The sequence below is a fragment of the Patagioenas fasciata genome, chromosome 1 (genome assembly GCF_037038585.1).
Source record: "Patagioenas fasciata isolate bPatFas1 chromosome 1, bPatFas1.hap1, whole genome shotgun sequence".
NCBI classification, from domain to species: domain Eukaryota; kingdom Metazoa; phylum Chordata; class Aves; order Columbiformes; family Columbidae; genus Patagioenas; species Patagioenas fasciata.
Window position 1 is genome coordinate 127,651,305 of NC_092520.1, and position 27,499 is coordinate 127,678,803.

The 27,499-nt window shown below is 39.5% G+C and overlaps 1 protein-coding gene across 2 annotated transcripts in view; it reads right to left on the reverse strand.

Annotated features, from left to right (window-relative positions):
• Positions 1-27,082, reverse strand: part of WARS2 (tryptophanyl tRNA synthetase 2, mitochondrial) — a 44,271-nt gene extending 17,189 nt beyond the window's left edge. The window contains exons 1-2 of one of the 2 annotated variants that reach the window (XM_065846466.2): positions 26,958-27,082; positions 4,547-4,804 (exon numbers count right to left, since the gene is read on the reverse strand). In XM_065846466.2, coding sequence (XP_065702538.1) covers positions 4,547-4,804; positions 26,958-27,011 — 312 coding nt within the window. In that variant the 5' untranslated portion in view covers positions 27,012-27,082. Of the gene's footprint in view, positions 1-4,546; positions 4,805-26,167; positions 26,779-26,957 lie in introns of those variants that run through there. The other variant, XM_065846476.2, reaches the window with a different exon arrangement.
• Positions 27,083-27,499: the final 417 nt, after the last annotated feature.

The window sequence follows — 27,499 nt, forward strand, 5'->3', positions numbered from 1 at the left end:
GGACATGTTTTATAGGTCATTATTCCGTTACTTTTATGCCTAGTAGGCAAAGGCAGCCACTCAGAGCTTATATTAACATTATTTTCTCTTATAGCTGTGATCCAAATAAAAAGCATGATTTTGAAATATGCATATAGTTTTATTTTTATTCTTACAGAAATTGTCACCTCCTATGACTTGTCTTCCTACTTAAGAAAATATAATTAATCAAGCTGCAATGAAAGAGCTGCTCTCACTGGGAGGCCATTCTAGTGTCCAACATATTCCACAATTGTGTTTTCATAGATACTCAAATTAAATGTGCTCATTTATAACCCTTCACAGACAATGCAATTCCAAATACTACCCTAAATATTAATAATCATCCTTCTTGCTTCTAAGTATTTTCAAGTTATCACCACTTGCTCTTCATAGCCACTACTCCCCTAAGCAAGAGTTCAAGTTTGTATATGGTAATAAAAGTGTGGGAGGTTATTTGGTGAGCTGCCACATATGGAGACCAAATATACAGCCAGTCGTTAACTTTCTGTTTATATATATTATAAAAAATCTATAATTTACAAATGGTAGATTCTACGAAGTATATAAATCTAATTGTCATCAAACTAGCACTTTCCATTTATAAGAAACTTGCTGCATATCTGATACATTAGAACAGATGCCATACACTGTATAAGCAATACAATAAAAATCAGTCTATGCAAAATTCCTCTGACTTCTATTTCATTTTACCTGCAAGGCAAGGATATCACTGAAATAAGTTCTGGGACTCCAAGACAGCTTCACCTGTATCCTTATTGTAGCAGCACCTTTTGAGTCTAGTGTAAACATGACAGGTATCTCTTCTCACCACACTTCTTCCCAGTAGTCAACCTGTGATTATTCAGCCTTTTTTCTCTTGCTTGTATTGAAAGGATGATAAAATGTGGGAAAACTATGGAGGCAGGTATTTCAGATAGCTCTGGATTAGAGATACGATCTGCATAAACCCTGCTGTAAACAGTCTACTGACAGTGAAACCCTTACCAAATGCGCGTGCCTTCTGAGAAACAGGGTAACCAATATTTTTTCTCACATATGGCAAACATATTCCAGAGAACCAATACAGGCAGCAACAGAAAGAACAGAAAAAGCCAAACAAATAAACAAACAAAACCCTCTTCAGCAATTCTAGACCATTCTTGCCCAAGTTAACCCAGAGGAAGTAAGAGGACACAGGAGCATTTACAATAGTGACTGTATGAGCAATTCCCTTAATGGGAGCTTACCATTACCAGCATACTTTTGCAGTGCAAGAATTTAATTATGCTATATACCAGTACAGAATTAGAGTGTTACCAGTCATCTGCTGTAGCTGGTTTTGGTGATTAAAACAAAAAGTTAGTATTTTTTAATAATTTCATTGCATGTTTAAAAAAAATGAGAAGCGCCTATCAGAAGTAACTGCAGTAGCACTTTTGTGATCTATAGATTTGGGAATTTTCACAACAGAACTGAAAATGCAGCACTAATTGTAGCATGTTAATCTACTGAGAAGTCTCTCAATTATTAGTTTGATCTGGTATTGAAAAGAGAAAGCTACTTTGCCCATAACCAAATACCTAAACCAGTTTTCTATTTGGAGCTGGATTTTCACTGCTTTCCAGATGACCTCTGGAAGTACAACCTATTTCAGTATGCAATTGGTTTTGGTCACTTTGCTTTACACCTCAGCCAAATGTTTGTAAGCAAATTTGTGGCCTTTTAGACCACACTTGGAGACTGCTACAGTGGATGAAAAGGAGAGACCAGCTCCTTTTTTGAAAACTGAGCAATTACCAACCCAAAATCAAGCAACAAACTTTTTTGATTAGCAGTAGCTGCAATCATCTTATACCTTTGTTTTTAGAAACAATCACCTCAATATTATGACATTCCATTGCATGCTATTTCATTACCACACTAAACCAACAATCACATTAGCAAGGTTCCTGTCTCCTTTCCTTGCATCAAGAGCTACACACAGATATTTCTTTTAATTGCTTCCAGAGGAATGATTGGTCCTGCCAATGCAACTGCAACAGACCATTGTGCATTTCTGGGTATACCTGACCACTACATACAGCTTGAATAGACCTGTTTTTGGGACGTCAATAAGCCACTTCAGCCTGAACCATTACTGAAACAGTCTGCATTCACAAACAACTGTAATAGTCCTTCTTCTGCTTGCAGTGTGACAATGAGCTTACAAAAGTATGCTAGAATCAGCCACTTCTGAAAGTTGTATTGATATATGTGTACTAAGTATTACTAAGAATATGATTCAAGACAGCAGACACTGGCCACAGAAAGCAAACAGTTAATGGCTTAGATTGAATAATAAGAAAAAACACTGTATCTGGACAGTTAAAAACACTCATAAAATTAGGATAAAAGATAGTCTATTTAACAGAGGCCAGCCTAGTCACCATAACATAAACCAGAATAATCTTTGGTGGAAACTTTTGTTTGATAAAGCTGAACATTCTTCAAGTCTAGCAATCCAAAGTTTTAATTGCTTGTTGACTGTATTGGTTCTGTAGAATCATCACTTACAGTCCTCCAATCTTGAGGCTCATACTTTCTCTTGGAGACTCAAAGACTCAATCTCAACATTGTTATATTGTGAAAGATACAATGTGCTTTCAGATTATTCTTACTGATAATCTGATGGCTTCCAGGGAAGTCTGTGTGTTGCTTTTAGCAAGACCTGGAAGAACAGTAGTTTAGTTTTTAGACTCATAAGAACCTAAGAAAAGCAACACTGGAACAGCTCAAATATCCATATCCGAAAGTAACCATCAGAAAAGAGCTCAAGTACAGATAAGCACAAATACTCTCCCAAATGTGGTTGCAGTACTTCTTGCAAAAGTGGTACCCTCAGGTATGTAACAGTCCTCAACAATTTTTTCAGATTAATTTGTAAAGTCCTTTTCTGAATTCATACATTTTTTTTAGCATGTGCTGTGTCCTGTGTCAAGAAGTTCTGTAGCCCAATTGTAGACTTCATGAAATGCAGCATTCTTTTGCTTGTGCTGAATCTACCAGATGTTAACTTATTTTGGTACCTGCTGTTCACATTCTTTAGTGGATAAAACAGTTGTTCCCTATCTATTTTCTCCATTTCACTTGCAGTTTTATAAACCTTTACTTTATTACTCTCTAACCGTAACCTGTAAATTACCTCTCTTCTAGGCTGAAGAGTATTTTCTGCGCATCTAGTTATAACACAGAGTCAGTTACTAATTGAAGAGTTCAGTTGCTTGAAAACAAGAATAAACAAAACTCCAGACTGGTTTTTACTGCGTTACTGCCTTGTAACTTACCTTGAGATTATTCCAGTTAATGTCAGCATCAATGTGAATGAAGCTAAGTCGGAGTAGAGCCAAATTAAAACCCAAGCTGCTAACTTATTTAAAAGGATAAACAGATTTGAAAAAGGATAAATTAATTTAAACACATCTGTGCTATAATTCTGAGTATAATTCTGACTGGTTTTTTTAATACAGAGGAAAAGTGAAGCAGGAAGTATATCTGTCTTCATCATATCAATATACACCAGGGATATGGAGCTATGATTGTCATTTGCAGTTTGACAACCACAGGAAACTCTGCCTGTAAAGAACCGTGTTCAAAGGAGGAATGTAATACCATGATTTCCTCTCACACTGATAAAATTCAGACCCTGTGCACACCAACTTTGCAGTTCCGTTGCAAGTTGGACATCAGTTTAAAGATGTCTTCACAAGAGCAGAAGCTATTACACATCTGTCACTGTGGGAAACTGCAGAAGTTTGTCAGTTTAGAGAGAACTACAGAGGGTTAATCAAGCAAGAAACTAAGCTGCGTCCCAGGAAAATGCAGCATGTGATAGACTACGCAGACAGATGCCAAGTAGAAAGGTAAGCCCTGTACCTCTTGACGTGGTCAGAAGATGCAAATATTTTACATAAGAATTATCAGATCAGGTGGAAAAAGGTACATATGAAAAGGAGCTTATAGCAGAGAAGGGAAAAAAAAATAGAAGAAAATGGCACTCCCTGGTGATTATGATGGAGCTGACACAAAACTTACCATGCCAATCACCTGTTGGAAATATTGTTTAGCTGGTCAGTTAAGTGGTAAGTGCTGATATGAAACCATAGAGACATGTTTTACTTGCCTTTATGGTAACACAGACTGTGCTTATGCCTTTATGAGTTAACCTTTTGTGACTAAAGTGACACTTACTGAGCTAAATTAACACTCTCCCAACAGGTCTTTTTGGTATATTACTCATAACCTGCACAAGCTTCTAGCTCTGTTTCGGAAATATAAAATGTATTTATCACTAAATGAACTTCTCAATCATGATTTCAGCCACTTCAAAACAGCAGGAAGGGGTAAGATTGAAATCCAACATTGCTAACATTTTCTAGGGCCACTGACACAAAGATGATAAAGAAGTTCAGTAATGCTATGCCCATTGATTAACGTGTCTGGAAAGCCTCTTCATGAGAAACAGATCTAATGTAACAGGAGCACTAACCAGTGACTGTCGGAACAGGAAACACTTCTTTGGGTCAATACCACAGGCAAGGATGGCAGCAGTGGTGTCCAGTATGTTCTGGCGCAGGACAGCTGGCTCCTTGGGCATGGTGAGAGAGTGCATGTCCATAATGCTATACAGCACGGAGCTGCACTCTTCCTGCAGATTCACCCAGTTCTGAATGGCTCCGAGGTAGTTACCCAGATGAGGTGTCCCAGTCGGCTGAATACCAGAGAAAATTCGATCCACGACCACATTCTGTCACAAAGCATTAGTAAAATTAACACATGCATTTTTTTGACAGATTCTTTTACATTTTAAAGTCATTAATAAAATCTCACTTACACCTGTCTCTTGTCTTCTCCTGCTAATATATTAATGTATACATGACCCCAGGATTGACTAAAAATAACTACAGACTAGTCAAAATACTCAATCTTCCTGCAGAGAGACTGACAACTACCATAATTCTAAGCTGTCAGACTGCATATGCAAACAAACATAGCTGTAAACAAGAACAGTGAAAACTAGATCTTAGAAACCAATTGATAGATTCTTTCATCCTTTTTGTGCTGAAGCTGTATGTTTCTCTTTAGCGTATTATCCACTCTGATACAGAAACTTAGAATCACAGCACAGAGAAATTAAAACATTTTTGTTGTAAACATACGCAATGTCCCAGTAGATTGCCATCTTAACTCCCATGAACATTGAAGTCTTATTTTTCTAGCTGGAAAGAACATTTTGAGCTGTTCTTGAAAGAAACCTAGTCCTTGACCCGAAGGTCAAAGAATTATGAAAGAGATTATCGAAGTTCTGAAAGTACCCATCTTGGTAGCAGCAGAGTTTCTGAAAGGGCTCTACAAAGAAGTCCTGTTATAGTTCAAGATCACACCTGGAATACTGTGGATGCATCAGTACCAGTAAAATGTCAAAATCTTAACAGAGTTCACAGAGAACCAGCAAAAAATGAGTAAGAAGCTGAGGTTTTGAGCAAAGATTAAAACGCTTAAAGTGTGTATAGCTTGGCTAAGTGACAGTTACCATCTTGGAAAGTTTGTTTTCTTGCATCCCAGCCCTCCATCTGACCATTTTCTCACTGCCCCAAGCTGTCAGCATATGATCAATTACCTCCCCGACCTTTCCAAAGAATTCCACCATATTCAGAAAGTAACTCAGCAATGTTTTATGTGAAAACGTTTGTTATGTGCCAAGTTGTAATAGCATGCAAGACTGTTCAACTTATAAATGACGGTCCCACCAACATCAGCAGGGAGTCCCAGTCACAAAGCTGCACAATACAAACCTTCAGACTCTGTTGTGCAGCAGGAACATCAACTTCATTATGCCTCTGCCTGCATGACATTTTTTTTCCTGCTAAATTTTATAAGCAACATCTATAACAAAGTAGAGAGAATTTATTTACTGACATAGTTCGTCTCCAGTTCTGCGAATCTCTTAAAAATGTATGGGGGAGAAAAAAAACAAAGCCATACAATCATGAAACCACAGAAAATTGTACCAAAAGTCTAGGCCAAGAACCATTATTTTTAACTATTAAAAAGAAAAAGGACTTCAAATTGACTTAATTAATTTTCACTCGGACTCAAGAAAAATCAATGAGAAAGTGTTTCCAAGCAGAGTAGGACTGATTTTTTTTTCTTGTCTTTTTTACATGATCTATAGCTCAGAAAAGCCTAGTCCATTTCCTTCACAACTTGCTGAAAAATTCTCTTTGCTTTCAAAGTAAGCCTCTTTTTCAGATCAAGACAGTTTTCTTATCTAATGTTTAAGTGTTTGCAGTGACAAGAGCAGGTTTGGGCCAGTAGCATGCTAATTTTTATTGCTCACATAAATGCCTACGCATTTAAGTCCAGGTGGTAACCCTCTCACCCCATCCCAAATATCTGCTTGACTTTAAGGCATATTCTTGAGTCAGTTTCTAAGTGCCCTTGGAGAACCTCCAGCACAGGAGCTCCAAGGTAGTCTCTACAATGAAAAGCACACAATTTCCTCCAACAGCAATTCTAACTTCCAGTTCTTGTGCTACATGTTCTTGACCAAACATGACCTTTTTCTCCATTACATAAAAATGGAATTGTGCTACTCAGTTCCTTGTTTGCCATTTGATCCCTTATTTTTCTAGGAACCTGCATTAGAGCACTCATCACCACTTGCAGAAGCCCCTCACGTCCCATTAGGCTACTACATGGCCCAAGGACGGCAGCCAGTGTTTTTGTTAACACTAAGAAGGGCCAGGTGCCCACCTAGAAAAGAAGGCATACAGAATCCCAACATACATAAATTAAATTAAGCCTTGTAGAAACTTGAGGTCCACTAGGCTTCAAAGCTGTCCCTCTATTATTAATGGTGTAGAGCTGTTGCTAGCCAATGCAACAGGTACTTCACAGGCATAATATTTGTCTTCTGCTTTCCATGTACCTGCTCTTCACCAAGAGAATAAGAGCTCAAGAAGAAAACAGGCTATAAATAAATATGTGATCACTAAGATGATGTTCTGGCCCTACGGGGATCCCAGAACAGCTGGTTGTTTTTCAGAGCACATTTCCTCTTCCCCCAGCCTCCCCTCACTCAATCCAAATCCTGATGCTCCTTCCCACAATTACTTCTCCTCCCAGTGCTTCCTGCTTTCCATTGCCCATCTATATGCCTGTTTAATTGCTCTTTTCTATACAGGCTATAGCTTCTTACAGCCCTACTCTCCATTTTCTTATTAGATAGTTTAATTCCTCTCATGTTACTGTATTCTCTTCTTCCTCCACTTGTGGTTCCCAGAAGAGCTTCTGAAAGGTATATCAAGACAGTAAGGAGGCACAGAGAATGCCATATAGTAATGAAGCTATTACTGCCTTACTGCAGCAACTTCATATTAAATATGTTTCCTACCTGCACTGTTAGAATAGCTAAGGAATTTTATGGTGTTCTAGAAATCCGCTATGGATGTGCATCAAATAAAGAATGTTAGGATGACAGTGTGTGGGGGACTACGGGGGGTCCGTGGATTCCCTGACGGAGGGCATGGGAACAGAAATTAGCCTTGAAGATATGAAGGCCTACCCATGAGAAAGATGGGAGTAAAGGAGTATCTGGAGACGTTAAGGATGTACCCGTGAGAGAGAAGGGAGTAGAAGAGTAACATTGATGATAGCAAAATTAGCCAATGAGATGTTACTGCTGTAACTTGTAACCAATAGTGAAGAGACACATGAATTGGTAAAACTGTATAAAAATGCACTTGTGGCAATAAATGGCATCTACTACTTTCATCCTGGAAGAACTTGGTCTATGTCGTTTGTCCATCTCAACCACGACAACAGTGTTAAAGCATGATGCAGAAACTTGCACATCTTTCAGCTGCAGTCTAGACAAAGACAGCACTACCTGAAATGTCCCCTGATGTTATTAGTTCTCATCCCTGGGACCCTGAGTTAGTGCTACTTCAGTATAGAAAGAACTCTACCCCCTGGGATAACTGCCTGTTATACCAGAAAGCAGGAATCTCTGTGCAGTCAGCATAGATCAGCCCACGTGCCAATACCTTGACCTGAAAAGAGCTGGCACCCTGAGCCTGTGGAGAACGGTTCTGCCTACAAACCTTGTGGATCCCCAAGTCATGCAGACTCCATTCCCTTGCAGCTGAAGCCTCTGCTTCATATGCGTCCCACAACATGTTCATTAGCTGCCTTTTTCCCTTCTCAGATCACTGTAGATTAAGTCACTACGAACATATCTGATGTACTGGCAAAATTATGCCCCCTAATTTGAGAATCATGCACTCAGATGGTACAAATGCAACAGAGATATTTAAGTAGGTAGTTTGGGGACATTTTTCACCAAGAAAATGCAAAGTATCAGTGTTTCAACACACACTACAGATACAAATTCTGTACTAACTCCAAATGTTTACGGGTATCAATGAAGCTAATTAAAAATAGGTTTATTGTAACACTGTATTAGTTAGCAACTGGTGACACACTATATGTTGGAAACAAAACACGCAAGTACAATGTAAAATGGACACAGTTTCATATAAAGAGATAACAAAGATCTCTGTCTATCCAGTAAAGAGTGTACCTGTGAAAGCAAGTGTGGCATCTTTAATGGTGTTTGTAGATTCAAATGGTAAACAACTACTTATGAAAGGTTTGTTCAGTATATGGGCAATAAATACCACGTTAAACATGAGAAACAAACAGTAGCAGTATTATACTGAGTCTAAGCTCAGTGATTACTTAACCTAAGCATGGAATTTGCAGAAATGAAAAAATCCAATAATGAAAACTGAGCTAGGCTGGACCTGACTAAAGCACTAGCAAATACATTACAAAGAACAAACCACACAGACTCCCAGCTGAGGGACCAGTTGACTAGGAGTCTTTCATCTTTAACTCCTTTGATGCCATTTAACAACATGAAGCATGAGATGTTACAGCAAATAGGGTTGTATGAAATATTCCATTGTGTTAGCGGAAGTCTGTATTAAAAAAAGCCCCCACAAAACACCCTTAAATTAATTTTGGATTTCTAGCACTAAAAATACACAGAGAACATTGCTCCTTTGGAGACAGTTTATGTTCCCTGTTTGTTCACTCCATGAGAAGCAGCGGGCAGCATAGCAGCGTGGCAGGGGAGTTCTGCCTGGTACCATGAAATCATAGGGCTGGAATGCACTTCAATGGACCTCTTAGGTCAGGGGATGGGATGTGTGTGCTCAAAAGTACTGGAGTTGGAAAGGGATAAAAACAAAAGGAGTGAAGACTTCCCAATGGAGCAGAGTGAAAGCCACAAGACATGCAGCTCCAGCCCACAGGCACTCACTCATTCAGACATCTGTAGTAAGCACAGTGTGAGCCTGCTGTTCGTATGTTTAACTCTGTGTGGTGTGTGCACCTACACTAGTACTGCTGCATGTTAATCACCATGCTCTTAACAGGAGTGAAATCTGACAGATGTTTTAACATCCATTATTTGTTTTCTCTCAACAAGACTTCTGCATGGCTATTCCAAACACCACGGTATATTTCTCAGCAGCATTTCCAAATGAAGCTTGGCTCAAAATCGTTAAGATTTAAGTGTTCCCTTACCTAATCTGCTTTTTCAGGATGAGATGAACAACTGCTGGTCCTTCTACTGAAAATGCTTTCAAATAATGAGTACTAAGTATTACATTCTTGTCCCAGAGCAGGATGGCTAGACTCTGTCTCCAACAACCTACAGTATGACCACATCAATTTTCAATACGAAAGAATATACTGGAAAAGATGATAGCTTCCAAAATTCAATGCTGCTCTCCTGGACCCAAGCAGAGCTTTTCTCATATGCCACACCTGCAGTAAGGGAAGCTACAATTGTCAAGGCCTCAACTTGGAAGTCAAAACCACATTCATTCCCTGCTCATGAGACAAACGTGCCAGAACTGGAGAACACACCAAAGTTGCTAGAATTAAGGAAATCCTATCTGCATGCCTCCTAAAGACTATCGCAAACAGCTTTATTTTTAAAGGAAAGAAGGTGTTAGCAGCATGCTCATCTAACCGAAAGAATTTTGTGAAAGAATATTAGTGAAGTCAACCTGATGCTGTTCAGTCATATAGGGAAATGTACAGAAAATACACAGCTTTCTCATGTTATTAATGAAACGGGCAGACTGACTTGAAGACCAATGAATCTTTAAAAGAAACATGCAAACTGCCTTAAACTTATACGCACAACAATCTACCAAAGCAAAAAAAAATCTTCAAAGGGAGGACAAAAAAATAGAGCTATCTTAAACTGAGATTCAGTTTTGTTTCTTTTTTGTGTGTGTGTTTTTTGGTTGTTGTTGTTTTACCCTTAGTGGGCCAAACTTTTCACATACTAGGCATGATCAGCCATTTTGTATCAGGAAACAAGACCTTTCACTATTTATAGGAAACCTGGAGAAGGAGGACAGTCAATTTTAGGGGTTAAAATGTTCACCTCAGAAAGCAGACACAGTATTCTTTTGTCTGTTAAAAAGCACACAGAGAAGCTTCCAAGCTGTTCCACAGTCCAGCAGCACTAAATCCTAAAAGCAGCTATGCAGTTCTTTGGATGCTGGTAGCTGTACATATTGCATTTCCAATTGTGTTTAAAAGCCTTTTGCAACCTCCAGAGCAGGATGCCATATGCTCCTTAAACCATCTGCAGCTGTAGAAAAAGTTTCACGAAAAAGTTTCACAATAAAGTTACTCTATTTCATTCCATGACTTTCAGATGACTCAAATTTACGTTGTTAACACCCTCTAATTTAGATATCCATACAATTTGACTCCATATTACTCTTACATATCTATATACATATATATATGTATATGTATATATTTATATATAATAAACAACACAACAGCTACAAAACATCTTTTAAAAAGTTAAGAATCTACTCAGGAAAAACACTTACAAGCTTAAAAATGGAAATTAAAATATTAGTAGTTACTTTAGAAAAATCTGTGACAAAAAGTCTTAAAAATTAAAGATTAGTGAGTCTGGAAAATAAGAGTTCAAGGCTCCTTGAGCTCAAGGCATGGAAGCGTACAGCTAACCATAATCTAGAATTGTTTTTCCAAACTAAAAATCAAGTGCAAAGCAGAAGATGACCCAATTGCTGAAAGCATTTAATTGTAGCACTGACCATAAAGTTACAGGGCTCCTTCCATTAGCTCAGCACCACATCTGCAACATTTAAAATGGTAAGTCTCCTTTGTTTATTAGTATAAGACGACACCTCTGCCTCCTTTAAACCTACACGCAGTTACCTTTTTTCATTTAAATTTTATTTTTTAAAGGATTTTTAAGACTTCACCAGAAGATTTGTTGTTGTTTTTAAATTGACCCAGATAAGCAACAAGCAAACTCACGCATGACACGCTCATCATATTGAAACACAAACCATGGCTACAAAATAGAGCTATTTGGAGAGGTAACTAGTGATTTGGGAAGCCTCCAATTGTACTAATTCAAAAGAAGAAACCAATTCAAGCCTCTGAAAGTGCGGAGAATTCACACTGAAAAGATCCATGCAGATAAAAACATCCCATGTCACTAGCCAATTCTTAGTACCTTTCATATTTAGCTTTATGAACTCTATGAGGATTTAATACAACTATTTACCTGTTGAATACATGTATTTTCCTCACATGGCCAACGGAAAACTGCTTCTCAAATATGTAGTATAATCAGTTATGATACAGGTTCTCCAATTCACAAAGGTGTTACACAAATAAAATCAAGTGAAAGCATTCACAGGACTTAAGTTTTCAGAGCCTCTCTTCTTTATAACTCTACATAAAGATTGCCATCATACACTTGAAATGACAGCAGACAAGCTACAATTATAAGGAACCCTTATGCCTCATAAACACTTTCATCTCTTAGTGGGTTTTGAAAATAGAAAAAGCTAGCATCCAGTCAAGGAGGCAGGAGAAAGCTGACAGACAATTCTCAGCACTGCACAGGAAAACATTTATACAATTATATAAAAGTATACATAAAAGTTGGGCTGGTTAGATCCATTATTTCACACAACAGACAACAAGATTATGACATTAATTCTGCTCCAGGAGTACAGAAGCAGTACATCTCAGCTTCTCAATCTACCCAGTGATGGGGAAGACAGATGCTTACATTTTCAAGACCCCCACTAACCAGACACAGAGGTATAAGACTCCCAAAGAGTCTTTTGCTAATTGTATTCTTTGAGTAACTGCAACTAGGGGCAAGGCTTCAGACTAATTAATTTCTTTAGGCTTTGTTCATAAAGCTATCCAAAGCAAGCTAACCAATGGGAGATAGGTTTATGCCTCTATCTATAACGTATCTAATAAATATTTTCATCTTTACATTAAATAAAGACTTGCTTGCAAACTAACCCTTGGGCAAAAACACAAGCAAGAGATTCTAGACCTTAAAACCCCATCATTACAGAAAATCATTATAGTATTACAATAGCATCAGTACAAAAGCAGCTGCAACAGAAATCAGTCCACAACCCACAGTGGTGGTTACTATTCACATGTTATAGCATTTAGCTGCTCTGCTTTATTTTAACAGCTATTTATTCAGGGCAGAACAGGTGAAGAGCTGAGTGAGATCTGCAGCATCAGAGCTAATTCTAAACACAGGTGGTGGGCACGACAGAGAGAGCAGGAAGCCGACAGGAGAATCACTGCTGACATCTATGACAGAAAAGATTGATGGCTTCCCTCTCTAGTTTTCCCCACTGTGTAGGCACGCAGGGGGTGGGGGAAAGGGACGGAGAAGCTGCTGTGCTGGCGACATAACACACCACGCAGCTTCCACAGCACCAGTGCTGATTAATGAGACTGGAACAACTCAGGAAACAGCAAAGGATCATTCACAGACTTTGCTCTTCTTGCTATAATTTTATCCGTGGCGGTTCACTTAGCCCTAGTTGTCCTAAACTGAAGCAAGTTCAAATTTACCAGAGGAAAAGAAAATGTAAAAGTCAAAGCGAAGAAAAAGCAGCATTAAGCAAACACAGACACAAGTAAAATACAAAATGGAATACTTGAAATTTCAAACATGAAGATCCTCCCAACAGGGATCCAAAAGGGAAGGAAAAAACCCACTAAACCCAAAAACTTGCCTCAACCTCAGAGACAAAGAAATTCTTTGGCTGACAAAAGTCCCCAACTCCTGCATCTTCTGCATCTATGACATTTTTTTATTTCCCTCATTAATGCTGTGCAACTTCAAAGCTCTCATTGCTAAAATGATATGCTCGTCTGTTAATCTTGGTTTAGCAAAACCTGTCTTTAGACAGCTATTCAGCAGCAAAATGAAGTGAAACCAGACGAGTCTGATTTTACCAGCTAAAGCATAAATTTTAAAGCGTAACTGGGATAATTTAAGTGCTAATATTATTAGCGAGAGAAAAAAATATGAAGGAAAAGGGAAACACAGGAGCAGTCTATGTACTACAGTTGCTTCATTACTGCTTTTTAAGCAATTACTTCTCTGCAGTAGAAACCTTTAAAACATGTTTATCTTGATCTGGTAATTCAATACATCCAATTCATCAAGTACAAATGAAATTTCAGCATGCTTAATTCTTAAAATTAGGCATTAAAGAGCTAACATTAAATTAGAAAGAAAGATATTTAGACCAGAGCAAATTTTCAGATAGTTTCTGAAAAAGGATTAACTCGTTGCTCAGAAACGGAACTAAATTAAGATTTAAACAGCACTGCCTGGTACCCCTTTCTTGAATGTCAAATGCATTTATATTTAAACTTAAGTAAGATTTTAATATTTATATTTAAAATGAGAAACACATTTAAAGGAGAAACATTTACAGCACATACCAACCCCACCCTATAAATTTAACTCTGCCCTCCGGGGCTAGCAAAAGAACACAGTACAACTGTGTCTGGGTTAGGCTGCCCTCTCATGCTGCCTTGTTAAAGATGACTAAGCAAATGGATCCTTTCATGTGGTATGCTGCATCCCACAAATGTATTCTCTCATTTGCCTTTATGAGCTCCACGTGCCACTCAATGCGCTAGTGACAGCTGTACTGACAGACACATGGCTTATCTACAGCAGGTTGCCACAGTTCACACCGCCACACAACAGAAGGTACCTCTGGACCCAAGGCAGCCACAGACCCTTCCCTCCTGCACTCAGTGAAACAGTTTGTACAAAATCTGGCTAATGGACTTTGAAGCACTCAGCAGTCTACAAAACTGAAGAGCTGGCTCAAATATTCTGCAGAGCTCCTAGGACATGAAGAGGAGATAACACTTCACAGAGCGGAAAGGGTTTGTGCAGTCAGTGAAGGAAAAAACCAGTGGGTGTGCATGCAGCCAACAGCAGTGAGCAATCTTATTCTAAATCACGATGTCTTCCGTAGCAAGGACACAACCTGGCAGCCTTTTTAGGCTGTGTTCCCTACGGTTCCCCACATCAGCTGCAAGGACAGCATGCTATGGCATCTGTTCAAAGCTGAGGCACACCCCAAAAAGGTGCAGTTACAGAGCAAGCCCAATGCACACTGACACACACAGTACTTCTGAACCTCCTGGTTTTTAAAGACATACACAGAACTGCAGTTAATGGTTTCAAATGGTCCAAGACAAGCAGCAGCCTATATCAGCCTTAACTCTGCATTAACTATTCTCGAACCATTTACTTTTTTTTTTTAAGCCAAGGCATAAAGCTTCTTCAAGCAAACTACCTAACCACAGGCATTAACTGCAGGTCTTATCAACCCTTTTAACCCAGACTCAGTGAAAGGGTAAAGGACTCAGTAACACTATGTTCTTACAATGACCACACAAGTAAGGTGCTAAGAGGTAAGCCAAATTAGTGCCTCACTGACAGGAGGCTTCAGCAAGAGCTGAGTGTGCTGAACCATCAGCAGGAACATTCTGGTCAGCCGGGCAAGGCATGAAGGTCAGGCCTGTTCAGTACATGCTGCTTCCAAATCCATTAAAAGATGCACACAATGTTGGAAGCTGAAAATGTAACAGTTACAGTACTGTAGGTGTTGCTTGAGAAGGTGGCACAAGGGAAATAGAGAGTGGAGACACAGGCTTATTACACTGTGGAAAACACCCCTAAGACTCAAATCCATAGAAGAACTTGTTATCATTCATTGAACAATGTGGCTGAACCAGCAGCAACCAAACAATTAAAATTTGAGAGCACAGATGCCTTCCGCAAACAGCTCCCCAAAGCACTCCACCAGGTCTGCCTTCCTCCTGATCCAGATGCAGCCCTGTGGGCTGACAGAAAGCACACAGTGCAGCAGTGGGCAAGGGAAAGCAGGGAACCTCATGCTCCACTCTGGGACCTCACCTAAGCGGAGTTACTCTGTATGAGTCAGCTTAACTTCAATTATTGGAAAAATGCAGGAATAAAAAAAGAACTAAGAAGAAATTACAGCTATAAACAGCAGACAGCGGTATTTCTCAAGGACTAGTAATGTCAGACCACTCTAATAGCCTTCTATAGCAGAAGAGATACTATTAAGAGAATGGAGAAGTACTGAAGGTTATATCCTGATTTTCATTAAGTTCTGCTATTACCTCAGTTTCCCACAAGCTAGAGAAACAGCATGTAGAACACAGTATTATAGACTGGGAGGGTAGAACTGGACAGAAAAGAAAATAAAGCAGCACTTATCAGAAGAGTGCTTAGAGAGGTTCTTTCTCTCTCTCTCTGTATGTGTATATATATATATGTGTGTATATATATATATATATATATATAGATATGTAAGAGATGTGTTGATAAAGATGTAGGGGCAGTTAATTTTTATTTTGGGCCAGAGGAAGCCCTAGGTCATCTCTAGTTGGGTCTCTTCTAGTTGTCTGAGCCTCTGATCCTACAGAGGCATGCTTAAGGTTAAAGTGCGATGAACAAAGAGGATGGAAGAGAAATTAGAATTCTATTCAGATGGGCTAGATCTTGTGGCATTTCAAGATTCAAGTATTTCTACCTGCATTTAACAAAATTTATTAATTGAGGCCTTTACATGGGTAGCAGCTGAACACTGACATGCTTTGAAAAAACATGCCATGTTGTCAAAAGATGTGAAATATAGGTTAACATTTATCACTTGTAAACTGGTATATACTCACATTCAGACATGTATACTGCTTCAATAGAATAAAATTGATAGCAATAAGTGAAGAATTAGCACTCACTTTGCTGCAAGCTACAGGTGCTACTGTCAAAATGTAAAGAGAAGTGTATTGTACAGGGTATTTCAAAAAGATGGACCCAGTTTCAAATTGAAATTACTTCAAAATTGCATCCAGCTTTTCAAAACATCCTGTATTTCTTCATTATAAATATAGGTTGTTTTATACATGAAATGCTGATGTGATTTTAAGTTAATAGGTGAAACCATTTTAAGGACCCAAAACGTCACAATCTTAAAGCAAAACAAAAGCTGAAGAATGCTCTTACAACTAAATACTTCCCTTCCAGAGAAATTAGGTAGTTTTATGGTTTTGATCACAGTAGTATCCAAATCTCTGAATAACATCTGATCGCTCTTGCTCCTTCTCTGATCTCTAGCTGAAAGAGAGTTATTATTTTTTTTTTAATATATTTTCTTCAAGTGAGGAGTCTGCTTGCTACCAAGATTGCCCTATGGGATATAAACAAAGACTATCAACTTATATCTAGAGGGAAGTTTTTTAAAAAATTTTTTTTTGTTTGGAATGACTACATTTCTTCAGAATATTGTCCTAGAAACTCAAAGAGTAGTTCACTTCCTCTCTGTTATTTTATTTGGCAATTTCCTGTAACAAGGAAAAGCTGGCTTCATTTCACGTGGGGCCAAAATTAACACAGCTGTTCAAAAACTTTCACCTTGTGGTCACTGCCTGAAATTCATCTCAGGTGAAAAGGAAACTTTTAAAATCACCTGATGGCTATTGAGAGGCCTTACGACTTGTAAGTCTCAGTAAATTCCCTAATGGTGCACACATACACAAAAAACCTGTTACAGCTGATCCTTCTTGTCTATGCTGAAGAGAGAATTCTATCAATTTAAATATTTCAGATATCATAATCATAGTTGTATTGGGGACTTCTAAAGAATTTTAAAAACATTTTCTGAAGACAGACAATACTCATAGACTACCTTTAAATTGTATTTATCAGAGCAAGTTGGTCCTGAAATCACAAGACTGGGCTGTTTCCACAGAAAGGACAAACAAAAGATGAGGAGTGGATAAGGAGGACAAACACAGAGGTGTTCATTTGTGGCCAGGTCTTGCCCTCCAAGAGGATGTAGCTAAGGCACATTCCTGTGTCCACGGGCACAGAAGCTCATCTGGATGCCCTAGTTTAGATATAAGCACTGACCACAAAAAGTAAATGGTCAACAAAAGCTATATTCTCTTCCTAAGCAATTTCATCCAAGGTTGGGTTGAAAATAGGATGAGTGTAGTGTCTGTATGTCCACTGAACAAGCAGACTGGATTGACAACTGATGAAACCTTCTGTATACAGAGCAAATTTTTGGCTTACATGAGAGGAAGTTCTTGTAGTACTGATATAAAATGTGCACCACCATTTTCAGTCACTAGCACAATAAAACGCTGCTTAAAAAAGTATGCCGCTTGGTTACTAGCATCTAAGGAATGTAAAACAAAAGCAATACAGGCAAGTATTCGTAGCAGTACAATTAAGGGTTATCATATTTGAGATCTAGAGCATGTAGAAGTTTATAGAACATTACCTGTGAAACTAGAATGGCCACAGCACAAGCCACCCAAGTCACAGTCCTGCTTATTACACACCTTAAGCCAAAAAACATCAAATGAAAAGTTTTCTAGTTCATGTGTGACACTCACTGCTTTGTTATAAAAATGAGATCTCTCTTGCTTACTTAACTTACCTGTATTATTCAAACTGGTCCACAGGAAACCAGGCAAATTACCAACTCTGAATTTGGATGTACACATTGGAGCACATCAGTGTAAAAGAAGCTGACTGCCTGTAGTGCAGGTATCCCAGAGATGTGTAATACTTCGTGTGTCTTTGAGGATTGGTTAGTATTCTCCTAGAGATTTACAATCAGTGTTGTATGGCCAACTGTAAAAATGTCCCACTGAAGGGAGTGACAGCAGCTTTGGCTGTTCTGACCTGGCTTAATCCTTGATGAACATGCAAAGTACTGACATCACTTTAATTCTGCAAAGATATCAAATGCGGATGTCTTCCAGAAACAAATCAAACCAAAACAGTGGAAGTGTATGAAGAGCAGGATGCGTACTCATTCTTGGTGGCAGCAATTATGTGGGCTAATTTGTTGCCAGCAGAGATGCAAAATGAGATTCAGTCAGGAATTCAGAGGGCTGGACCCCTTGTTCACTTTACATAAGCAACAAAGAAGCTTTGAAATGTTTGAAATTGTTTTGTTCTTCCACACAAAAGGGAAGCACCCCATGGATGCCTATCAAGTAAAGTCTTTCCACATCTTGGCAAGTATGTGATTTCAAGAAAAATATTTGCAAATGGATAACCCAATTCAAGTAGAAGTCAAAGACCACCTATGAAAGAAACTTTGATGTGGCTATAAAAGGATTATATTTAGGAAAGATAGCATAATGTGCTTCTGTCATCAAAAGTTTGTACTTCCCCTATTTCTTTGCTGCTGTTAATGTAAAAAGCAATGCTGGTAAGCAGAAAAGTGAAAGCCCATGAGACCTAGGATTAAGGCAGAATCCCTGAAAGGAACTGTTCCTCCTGTTGGGTAAGCTCAAAACAGGTCATTTAGCAATCTCCGTGCCAAAGGACAGGGATATTAGAGTATCCACAAGTGTGAAAGCAAGTGACAGAAACAGTTACTATGTGAATCTTCGGTGAGATCATCAGGAAGCCTGGAGTTTTTTATTAACATGGAAATGTTGCTATACCATTTCCAAGACGCAGCTACGGTGGCAGATTCCAAAGTCGGAACTGTGCACCTGGGCAAAATAAAAAAAAAGATGAGCCTGGGGACGTTGTGAAGATGCTACCAATCAGGTTTGGTGTTTGTGGGTTTTTTGTTTGTGGTTTTGTTTTGGTTTGTTTGTTTGGGTTGTGTTGGTTTTTTTTTTTTTGAATGCTGGCCAACAACCTTTCAGATGAGATTAATAATTCAGCATCCAGATTGTGAGGAGCAGGCTATGAAGACCAAGGTATACTATTCGACTGTCACTGATGTATGTGACCAGAAGCGACAATGAGATGATTGCACTGATGGTATTCAAAACCACAAATATTCCATCTGTCAGAGTGGGAGGAATTTCATCTCACTTTAGCTTCTGAATACTTCTGGGAATTACAATAGTTATACAGGAGCTCTGAGCCTCAAAATGAAACTTATCACTACCTAAGCCTGGGATCTTTCTGTACAGGAACTTAAATATTGACATCCACTGATGTGGGTGAACTAGATGGGCTTACCCCACTTTGAAAAATCAATGAGAAGCACTTAATTCACTTTCTAATGTGTACTCTAAAGCTCCAAACCCCTTATCTATAAACAAAGTAACCGGAGCAAAAACATTTCCTAGTCTATACAGTTATGAAAGTGCCATCTAAGCTAAGGAAGCATAGCAGAGTTTTATCTGCCTGGTTATGTAGAGACGATCAGCATTGTGGTAGTAGTTCATAACATGACCTATGTGCTATACCATGAAAATTGAGGAAATCCCTGTTAGTGCTCCCTCCACACAACACTAATTCTTCATTTAGATATTGTACAGACATCACTGAAGCAATGAGGTAAACTTCACCTTTCCATTACTTCTGCCACCTCCAAGAAGTGGAAGCAAGCCCTAGCGCAATTCAAACAACTTGAAGTAAAAAATAGAAGCAGACATTTCATTTCTGGTAGCAATCATCACATTTCAGCATAAGAATGAATAAGAATTCATTGCATATTTTTGCCTGTGTGTATACATATATTCAAATATATATTTATTTCCTTTCCCTTGCAGGAAGAACTTCAGTACAGTCTCAAAGTGGACATCTCTGGCCACAAAAATGTATTTAATCGTGTCCAGTGGATGTATAGATTTGCCTGATACAACAGAAAATGATAAAATCTGCTATGTGATTTGTTTGCGTTTGGAACTCCAAGAATGATATTGTTACAGTTACCAAAAGTCAAGGGATCAAATGGCCAAAAGGAAAACAATTTCAATTCACTACTTATGAACTGAACAGAGCTCAAAACATATGTGATCTACACTGACTTAACTGACTTAATGTTTAAGGGTTTTCTTCACTTCAACTTCTGATCCTATTGTAATTTGAGTCAACTCCACAAAATGTTTGTTCTTCTAACCCTGGAGTCCTAGCATAAACCACAAGTTGTGTCATGGAAAAAGTAATTGTTGAATGTCTAGAATAGTACTTGCTGTATTAGTAAATGAAAATTCTATCTGAAAATGAAACAGCACTAAAACAAGACCCCCAGTCTACGGTCTAGAGGCAAAGGTGATCCACTACAGACCGTACAATCCACAATATGTTTGTCCAACATATGCACCAGAGAAATTTACACAAAACTTTAACATCCAGGGCTGCCAGAGTAGCATCTTTCATTACGTTCACTGTACAAAAACAAGTTAATAAAACCAGAAGTCCCTTCAGAGAAAAAACAGGATCAGCCAAGAAACTCCAAGCAAGGGCCAGCAGGAGAAAGAATGGTGGGACTCTACCCAAGCCCTGCCAAGACGCTGGAATAAAGGGCTGTTTCCTGCTAAAACAATCTACGTTTGCCAGACTTTATTGTTAGAACTCCATTATGGAAATGAATAGGACCCGTTCACGCCTCAAAGATCCTTCATTTCTGTCTTCAATGGGGGCTCTCTCCTGTGCAGCTACAACAGTGGCCAAAATCCACTAGAGACAAGGCATTAAGTAAGGCAGAGTAGGAGAAGTGTCTCTACGACTGGAAGATCTAATTTCTGTGTGGCAATCTTAGTTCTCCCAAATCCAGTGAAGACCCGAGAAATGCATATTCTCACTGCAGACTAACTTCCCTTCAGCTCTGAAAATGATACACAAGTCAATGATTTCACTCTGACTTAAAGAACACCTCCAATGGTTCATCTAAAAGATAAGCCAGTTTCCCTAGAAGACTAAACATAAATTATTTAGTGATTAAAACAAAATCAAATTACTTCCATTCCAGTGTGGATAGGAGACACTAGAAGTTTAATCCAAATAGCTGGAACATAATCCATTTGATTTCAGGAAGAATTGGGTAACCAAATAACTGTTAGTATCTGTGCCCAGCAAGAGTCAAAAACATTAAAATTCAGGAAAATAGGAAAACATGAAATTTTAAAAAACGTACCAGTTTCTACACTTGAATTCACATAGATGCTGCGCATACTTGGAAAGCATTTCTCAAGTCACTTAGATCTTTCCTAAGGGTCCTGTAGATTACAACATACTGAACGACCCCATACTGGATACCAGGAAATAGGACAGGTCTTTGCTGTCAAACCGGTATTCGTATTTCCAGCCTTTTTCTCAGTCAAAAGCACTTTACCACCTTCAACCTTCATGCTCTTTAGAAGAAAGGGATGCTACATTGAGGATGGCCACAATCATAAATCCAAGGCAGGCACTTAAACTGCCCGCTTATCTATCAATCTCAGCACAGGACTGCCTTGAAGTCTGTCCTGAAGTCGATCTGCTGCAGTACCCTCTATGTATGTGTAGCTTGTTACATGCAGCTGGGGACTAATTGAATTGATGGTTAACAAACTGACCCCTATGTGACAGCAACAAATTCAAGATGGGAACACGGATGCTTTTAATTGTTTGCATTTCATTCATAACATATCTGAATGATATTAAAATTTGAGCTCTCTCTCCCACTCTAGTTTTAACTACCATCTGAAATCTTTAAGGATTAGGGCCTGTTAATTTCAGTTACTTCCTTTCTCTGGAACCCATATGGTAACTATAGCTAAAAATTTCTGAGATTAAATTTGCAATCTGGGAAAAAGCATTTTAATGGTCTCCTCCACAACAACCCTTCAATTTTTATCTAACTGCCTTTTTCACAGCTATCTTCATTAAAAAATATGAAACATGACCAGTCACTAACATGACAAGCACAGTAACAATGGAGTGATCAGGTGGCCTGAATACAGAAAGAACAATACTTCATCAAAAAAATGAATCCAATTTAATCAGAGCCAACCAGTCTGAAGATATCTTCTTAAAATACGGAGAATAGTGGCCAGAATAATTGAGGTTCACAGAGGCCTAGCAAAGTATCAGAAGACCAAAAAAGGACAAATGTCATTCCTGTCTCCAAAAAGAGGAGCAGTCTGGGAGGTAGTCTGCTTAGCATCAATTCTCAGTGAACAATAAACATCTTTTGCAATTCCCTAGAAGATAACTAGAGGAAAACAACAGCAAGCATGGGTTTGTTAAGAGCAAAACATACCAGACTAGTCTAACTTTGGCCTCAAGACCCAGCAGGCTGTCACAGTAGAGGAAGACACAGTAAATATGTCTTGATTTTAGCACAATCTTTGGTCACAACCTGTAAAGCAAGCTAGAGTAACAACACCTACAGGGATCTACCCTGTGGTATTTTTCAGATATTAACTAAGGTAAAGAAACCGGAACATTCCTAAATGAGCTGCTGAGATTACCAACACACTGGCTAAGATTCCTTGGATTTGAAGGTCTCGTACTTGCAATGGTCCTGACTAAATGTCCACCAGAGATGACTAATTCTGTGCACCACTCACATAGAGGTAGAAGCATCATCCTTGTGACTTTGGAACTCAAACCAGTCTTCGCTTTTTATGACCCAAACAGTGCCTGCTAGAGTCACTGTCCTGAGTTTCATTACAGCAAATCTAACTTTCAGTGCTAGAAAAAAAATTACCAAATTCTAGTACAAAAAGGAAAGTATTTCGTGTTTAAAAATACCAACCCTTGTGGCTAGAAGATTGAGTTCTGCATCACATAAAACTGAAAGAGAATCCATCAGACCCTTGTGAAAATTGACAAGAGATGAAAGTTGTAGGATGTCAAAATGTACAGTGTGCAACAACAGCACAGTCATCACAATACATCATGTGTGAAGGCCAGGGAAGGCTTACCTACCAAAAAGGGAAAAAGAGAAAAGGCAACAAAATGAGAGGTTCATGTTTTCTTTAAAAGATGTTCTCAGAAAGAAAAGCAATACAGGTATTACAGTATTGCTACAATAACTGTAACAGTGAGAACTACTTTCCTACTAGAAGAGAAAAAATTTTTGCCACTTGGGTAACATCGAAGGTAGTAAAATATCTTCTGGTATATCTCAAACATACTATGTAGAAGGAGCTATGCAGGTCAGAGTCTGAAGGGGGGATGTGCAATGCTGACTAGGCTCCTCTCTGAACAAATTAGAGGGCCATTATGGAGTACAGAGGAGAAAAGGAGATACTCTGTCCAAAAGCTTGAGTTCACACCAGTACAGAAATGCTCTGCAGTTAGTCACTGGCATTGCTAGTAGTGCTGATAGATAAGATTTTTTTTCACCCACAGCACAAACAGTCCCTGTCGTTATTCACTTCCCTGGACTTTTTGCAGCAGCAGCTGCTATGGTTAAAAATGAAGGTCTGAACTAGAGAAAAGAAAGCTCGCACAGGCTGGGACTCGACCACTGACCACTTCTGATCTTAAATTATTTGGCTTTGCAACAGTGAGACTACAGAGAGATTATCAGTTGAAGATAACTGATGTAACAGCTAACCCATGAAATTCACTGACTGACAGACCCAATGTGAGGCCTGATTTAGTAAGATTTGACTGAATGCTTACATTAGTAGCAAGAACATCTAGAGCTTTGCTGACAGGACTAAGCCCAATTCATATTTTATCAGGTCATATACCAACAGCTGACTGACTCACCTTAGATTAAATTTCCCTACTGACAGGTTGTGCCATAGCTGGATTTCTCAGAATTTTATCTGTAATTCCCTGGAGTACCTGGTAGCTGCCATTTTTAAGAGTGTCTTATCAAAGAAACAGATTTGATGAAATGGCTTTCTATAACCCTGTCTTAGAGACCACTGAATAATAAATCAAGGAATTTGAAAATAAGCTCTTAAAAGCCAAGATAGCCAAAATACAATTAATCTCTCTAACAAAGTATTACTTTCTTCTTAACCACATATATTATGCCTACATATTCTAGTTGCATCTTAGAACTAAGTAAAACAAAAAGTATAGAGGAACTTTTCCACAGCATGATAAATCCAGCATAACGATGAACTTTGCACTACAGTGAAACAAAGCTGAAACCACAGAAATTATATCTCCTAATAACTGTGGCTGCATTATGAAATGCTTAAACATCAAAAATGTTAGGGTGCCAGTAGACATACACTGCTCAAGCTTTAAGATAAACACATTTCTAGCTTGAAATCTGAATATTCCTCATTAGCACATAGTAAATACACAACCTCTTCCAAGCTGTCTGCCATAACAGTTGAAATACTCTGAAGTCGAGTCTGGCAACAGGAACAGCATAAATTAGGAAACCAGTTTTTCTTCAATTCTTTTAGAGAAGCACTGAAATACCACTTCAATTCCAGTGCAATTCTTTCCAGTCAGACATAAGAGGGCACTTAAAGTGAGAAAGGAAAGCGACAAAAGCCCACAGCATATTGGACTTGCAAATTTAAAACTAGAGAAACAACTTAAATTACTACTGTTATTTGGGGGCAGGCAGTATGAATTTACATAACCAACTTTGGGTTTCTTGTTTTTCAAATTCAAACATTTGAAGAATAACAGTGAGGATGTACATTCTTAGATCTATCACATCTAAAGAACATCAGGTAACAATAACCAAGTGACAAAGTACCCAATGAGTAATCTCGATCTGACAGGCAACTCAGAGCTGGCAACGAAGTTCATGTCAGAGCGAATATATATTTAACAAAGCCAAGTCTACTTAGGGCAGATTTCTCTGTGATGTGGGATAAACCAGAATCCTTTGCTAGAGGAATGAGGGCAGGGGAATGTATCCGCTAGGATACTGAATGGATCCCCAAGAGCCACCATGAAAGATAAGCATATATAAACCTTTTCAATATTTTTCAAGGAACTTTGCAGTTCTTTTTTTCTAAAAATAGAGTGGTTTGAAACATCTTTGCAAGATCTGCATGCATTTGCTTTGGCAAATGTATTACAGGAACAGTGTAACTGTTCGAACTTTAAGTGTCAAAAACCTAGGAAGATTTAGGTACATATAAGTGCAATGAAATCAAAGCACCTAAAGGAATGGAAGCACTCAACAAGCTTACTGAGTATGCCATATCAAGCCCCTTTAGGTCTTCTGTATGATTAAAATTCAGAGTAGTATTGTACACAAATGAATTATGAAACAAAAAGTAAGCACAGAAACCTTACCTCTGCCTCACAGTAACACATAGTAGGAAGCACACAGTTACTAAATAAAATATCAATTATGAAAGTATCATAGGGGATAACAAGTCCTCCTTTTTTCCCTCCCATTCTACCTCCTCAATAGGAAGGGCAGAATCCAAGTCATTTGTATGATATTAGCTATCTTCATAAGTAACTGAAATATGCATTAATTTAACCTTAACACACCTGCTTTTAGTGTATTCATGTATGGTTTAGCTTGAAATTCTCAGAATGGCAACTCTGTGGTTGAGGGCAACTGGTAGAATACAGTTGCTGCAAGGTCACACATAGCATGGATAACACCAAGAAACTGAAAGTCACCTTTGGTCTTCTAATTATCCTGTTTCTTCTCACAAGCAACATGAGACATCTACCCTGATACCCATTCTGGATGAAGTATAGAAACAGCAAACCATTCAGGATTTGGATCATATATGAAGGTGAGCATGATTTTCATTAAAAAGCCAATTGTTTAGCTAACGGAAACAAATATTCACTAAATTGATGCAACATTAGTATTATTGTCAGGTTTTTTTAGTAAATAATTCTTCCACTCATTTTAAAACAAGATGACAAGCTACATAAATTGGTAAGGTAAATAATTTATAGACAGAAAATTTTATGAAGCAGGTTGCCTACAAACACATATATTCCTACCTGACTTGGCTGATTGCTGAGGGTACGTTCCCAAACATGATGAATGCAATCAACTGCTCCTTTATTTCAATTTTGTAATAGAATGGGGGAAGAGGAGCAGGAAAGGCAAGCTGTGGTTCCTTACGGTTACAATGAAAATCTACAATGCATTAAGCCAATTAAACCACTACATCTCACTGAACTTAAGTGCCAAGGGTTGACACAGAGCCTTTAACTAATGTTCACATACCTATATATATATATTTATTATTATTTTTAATTTCTTCCTGTTGGAGAAACCAGGAGCTTGAAGCCTGTAGGTACATTTAATGTGGGAACATAATGATCTGGGGAAAACTTAAGGCTAATAACGAAAATCTGAATAATACCCAGTGGTACCTCAGCGCTCAAACGACCACCAGGACACCGACCAGGCCGGCGAAGGCAGCCGCTGCGCGCTCACACCTCACCTGCCGGCTCAGGCCTCCCTCTCTGCCCTGACTCTACACCCCGCCTGCCCCGCAGCGCAACAGCCCCACAGCTAAGAGGCGCCAGAGACAACCGCCTGTGAAACAGCAGGGACTGCCCGACAGGCGACAACCGTCAGCGGGTCACAGCGCCCGACACGGCCCCGCCCTCCGCGACCGCCCTGGTCTCCCCAATGCGCATGCGCGGAGCCGGCTCGCTGCACTCGGGGCGGGCTAACGCTCGGGCAGGCCTTGATTGCAGCGCGGGCCTCAGCCAAGCCGGAGCACATCGTGAGGCGATCCCGCGTCCCCCCGGGACGGAGGAGGTGTTCCAGGCCGGTTACCTGGCCGAGGGTCCCGCGGTGCAGGGCCCGGATCAGGCCACTCGGTGTCGCCATGGCAAAGGCGGGAAGGGTGGTTGGGGGGGGAAGGGAAACAGGGTGGAAACCCGGAAGGGTCAGCGCATGCGCCCAGCAGCGCAGTCGTCGGAGCCCAGAATGCGCACGCGCAGCCCCGGGGTGGCAGCTTGAGGGCGCGGCCTGCCGGAGCGGGGGGGGGGAAGTGGGGGGAGACATCGCGTGACAGCCGCGCACTGGGGAGGGCGGTTGCGGCTCGGCCGTTGCTGGGGCCGGGCCAGTGCTGTTTTGCACGCGCTGCGAACGCCGGTGCGTCCTGTCCTCTCTTTAATGTGTCCTGCCTCATCTGCAGGTTGCCCTTGAAAGTGCCCTTCTCAGCGGTGTGTTCCCCCTGCCCCCGACAACCTTTGAGGGCTCCCTGACCCCTGCTCACCTGAGGCTGGCTCACCATGGCCGTGACACCTTTTCTGCCAAGAGGTCCACAGACTGGGCCCCTGCTCGAATACACTTGCCTCTGCATGTGTCAGGTC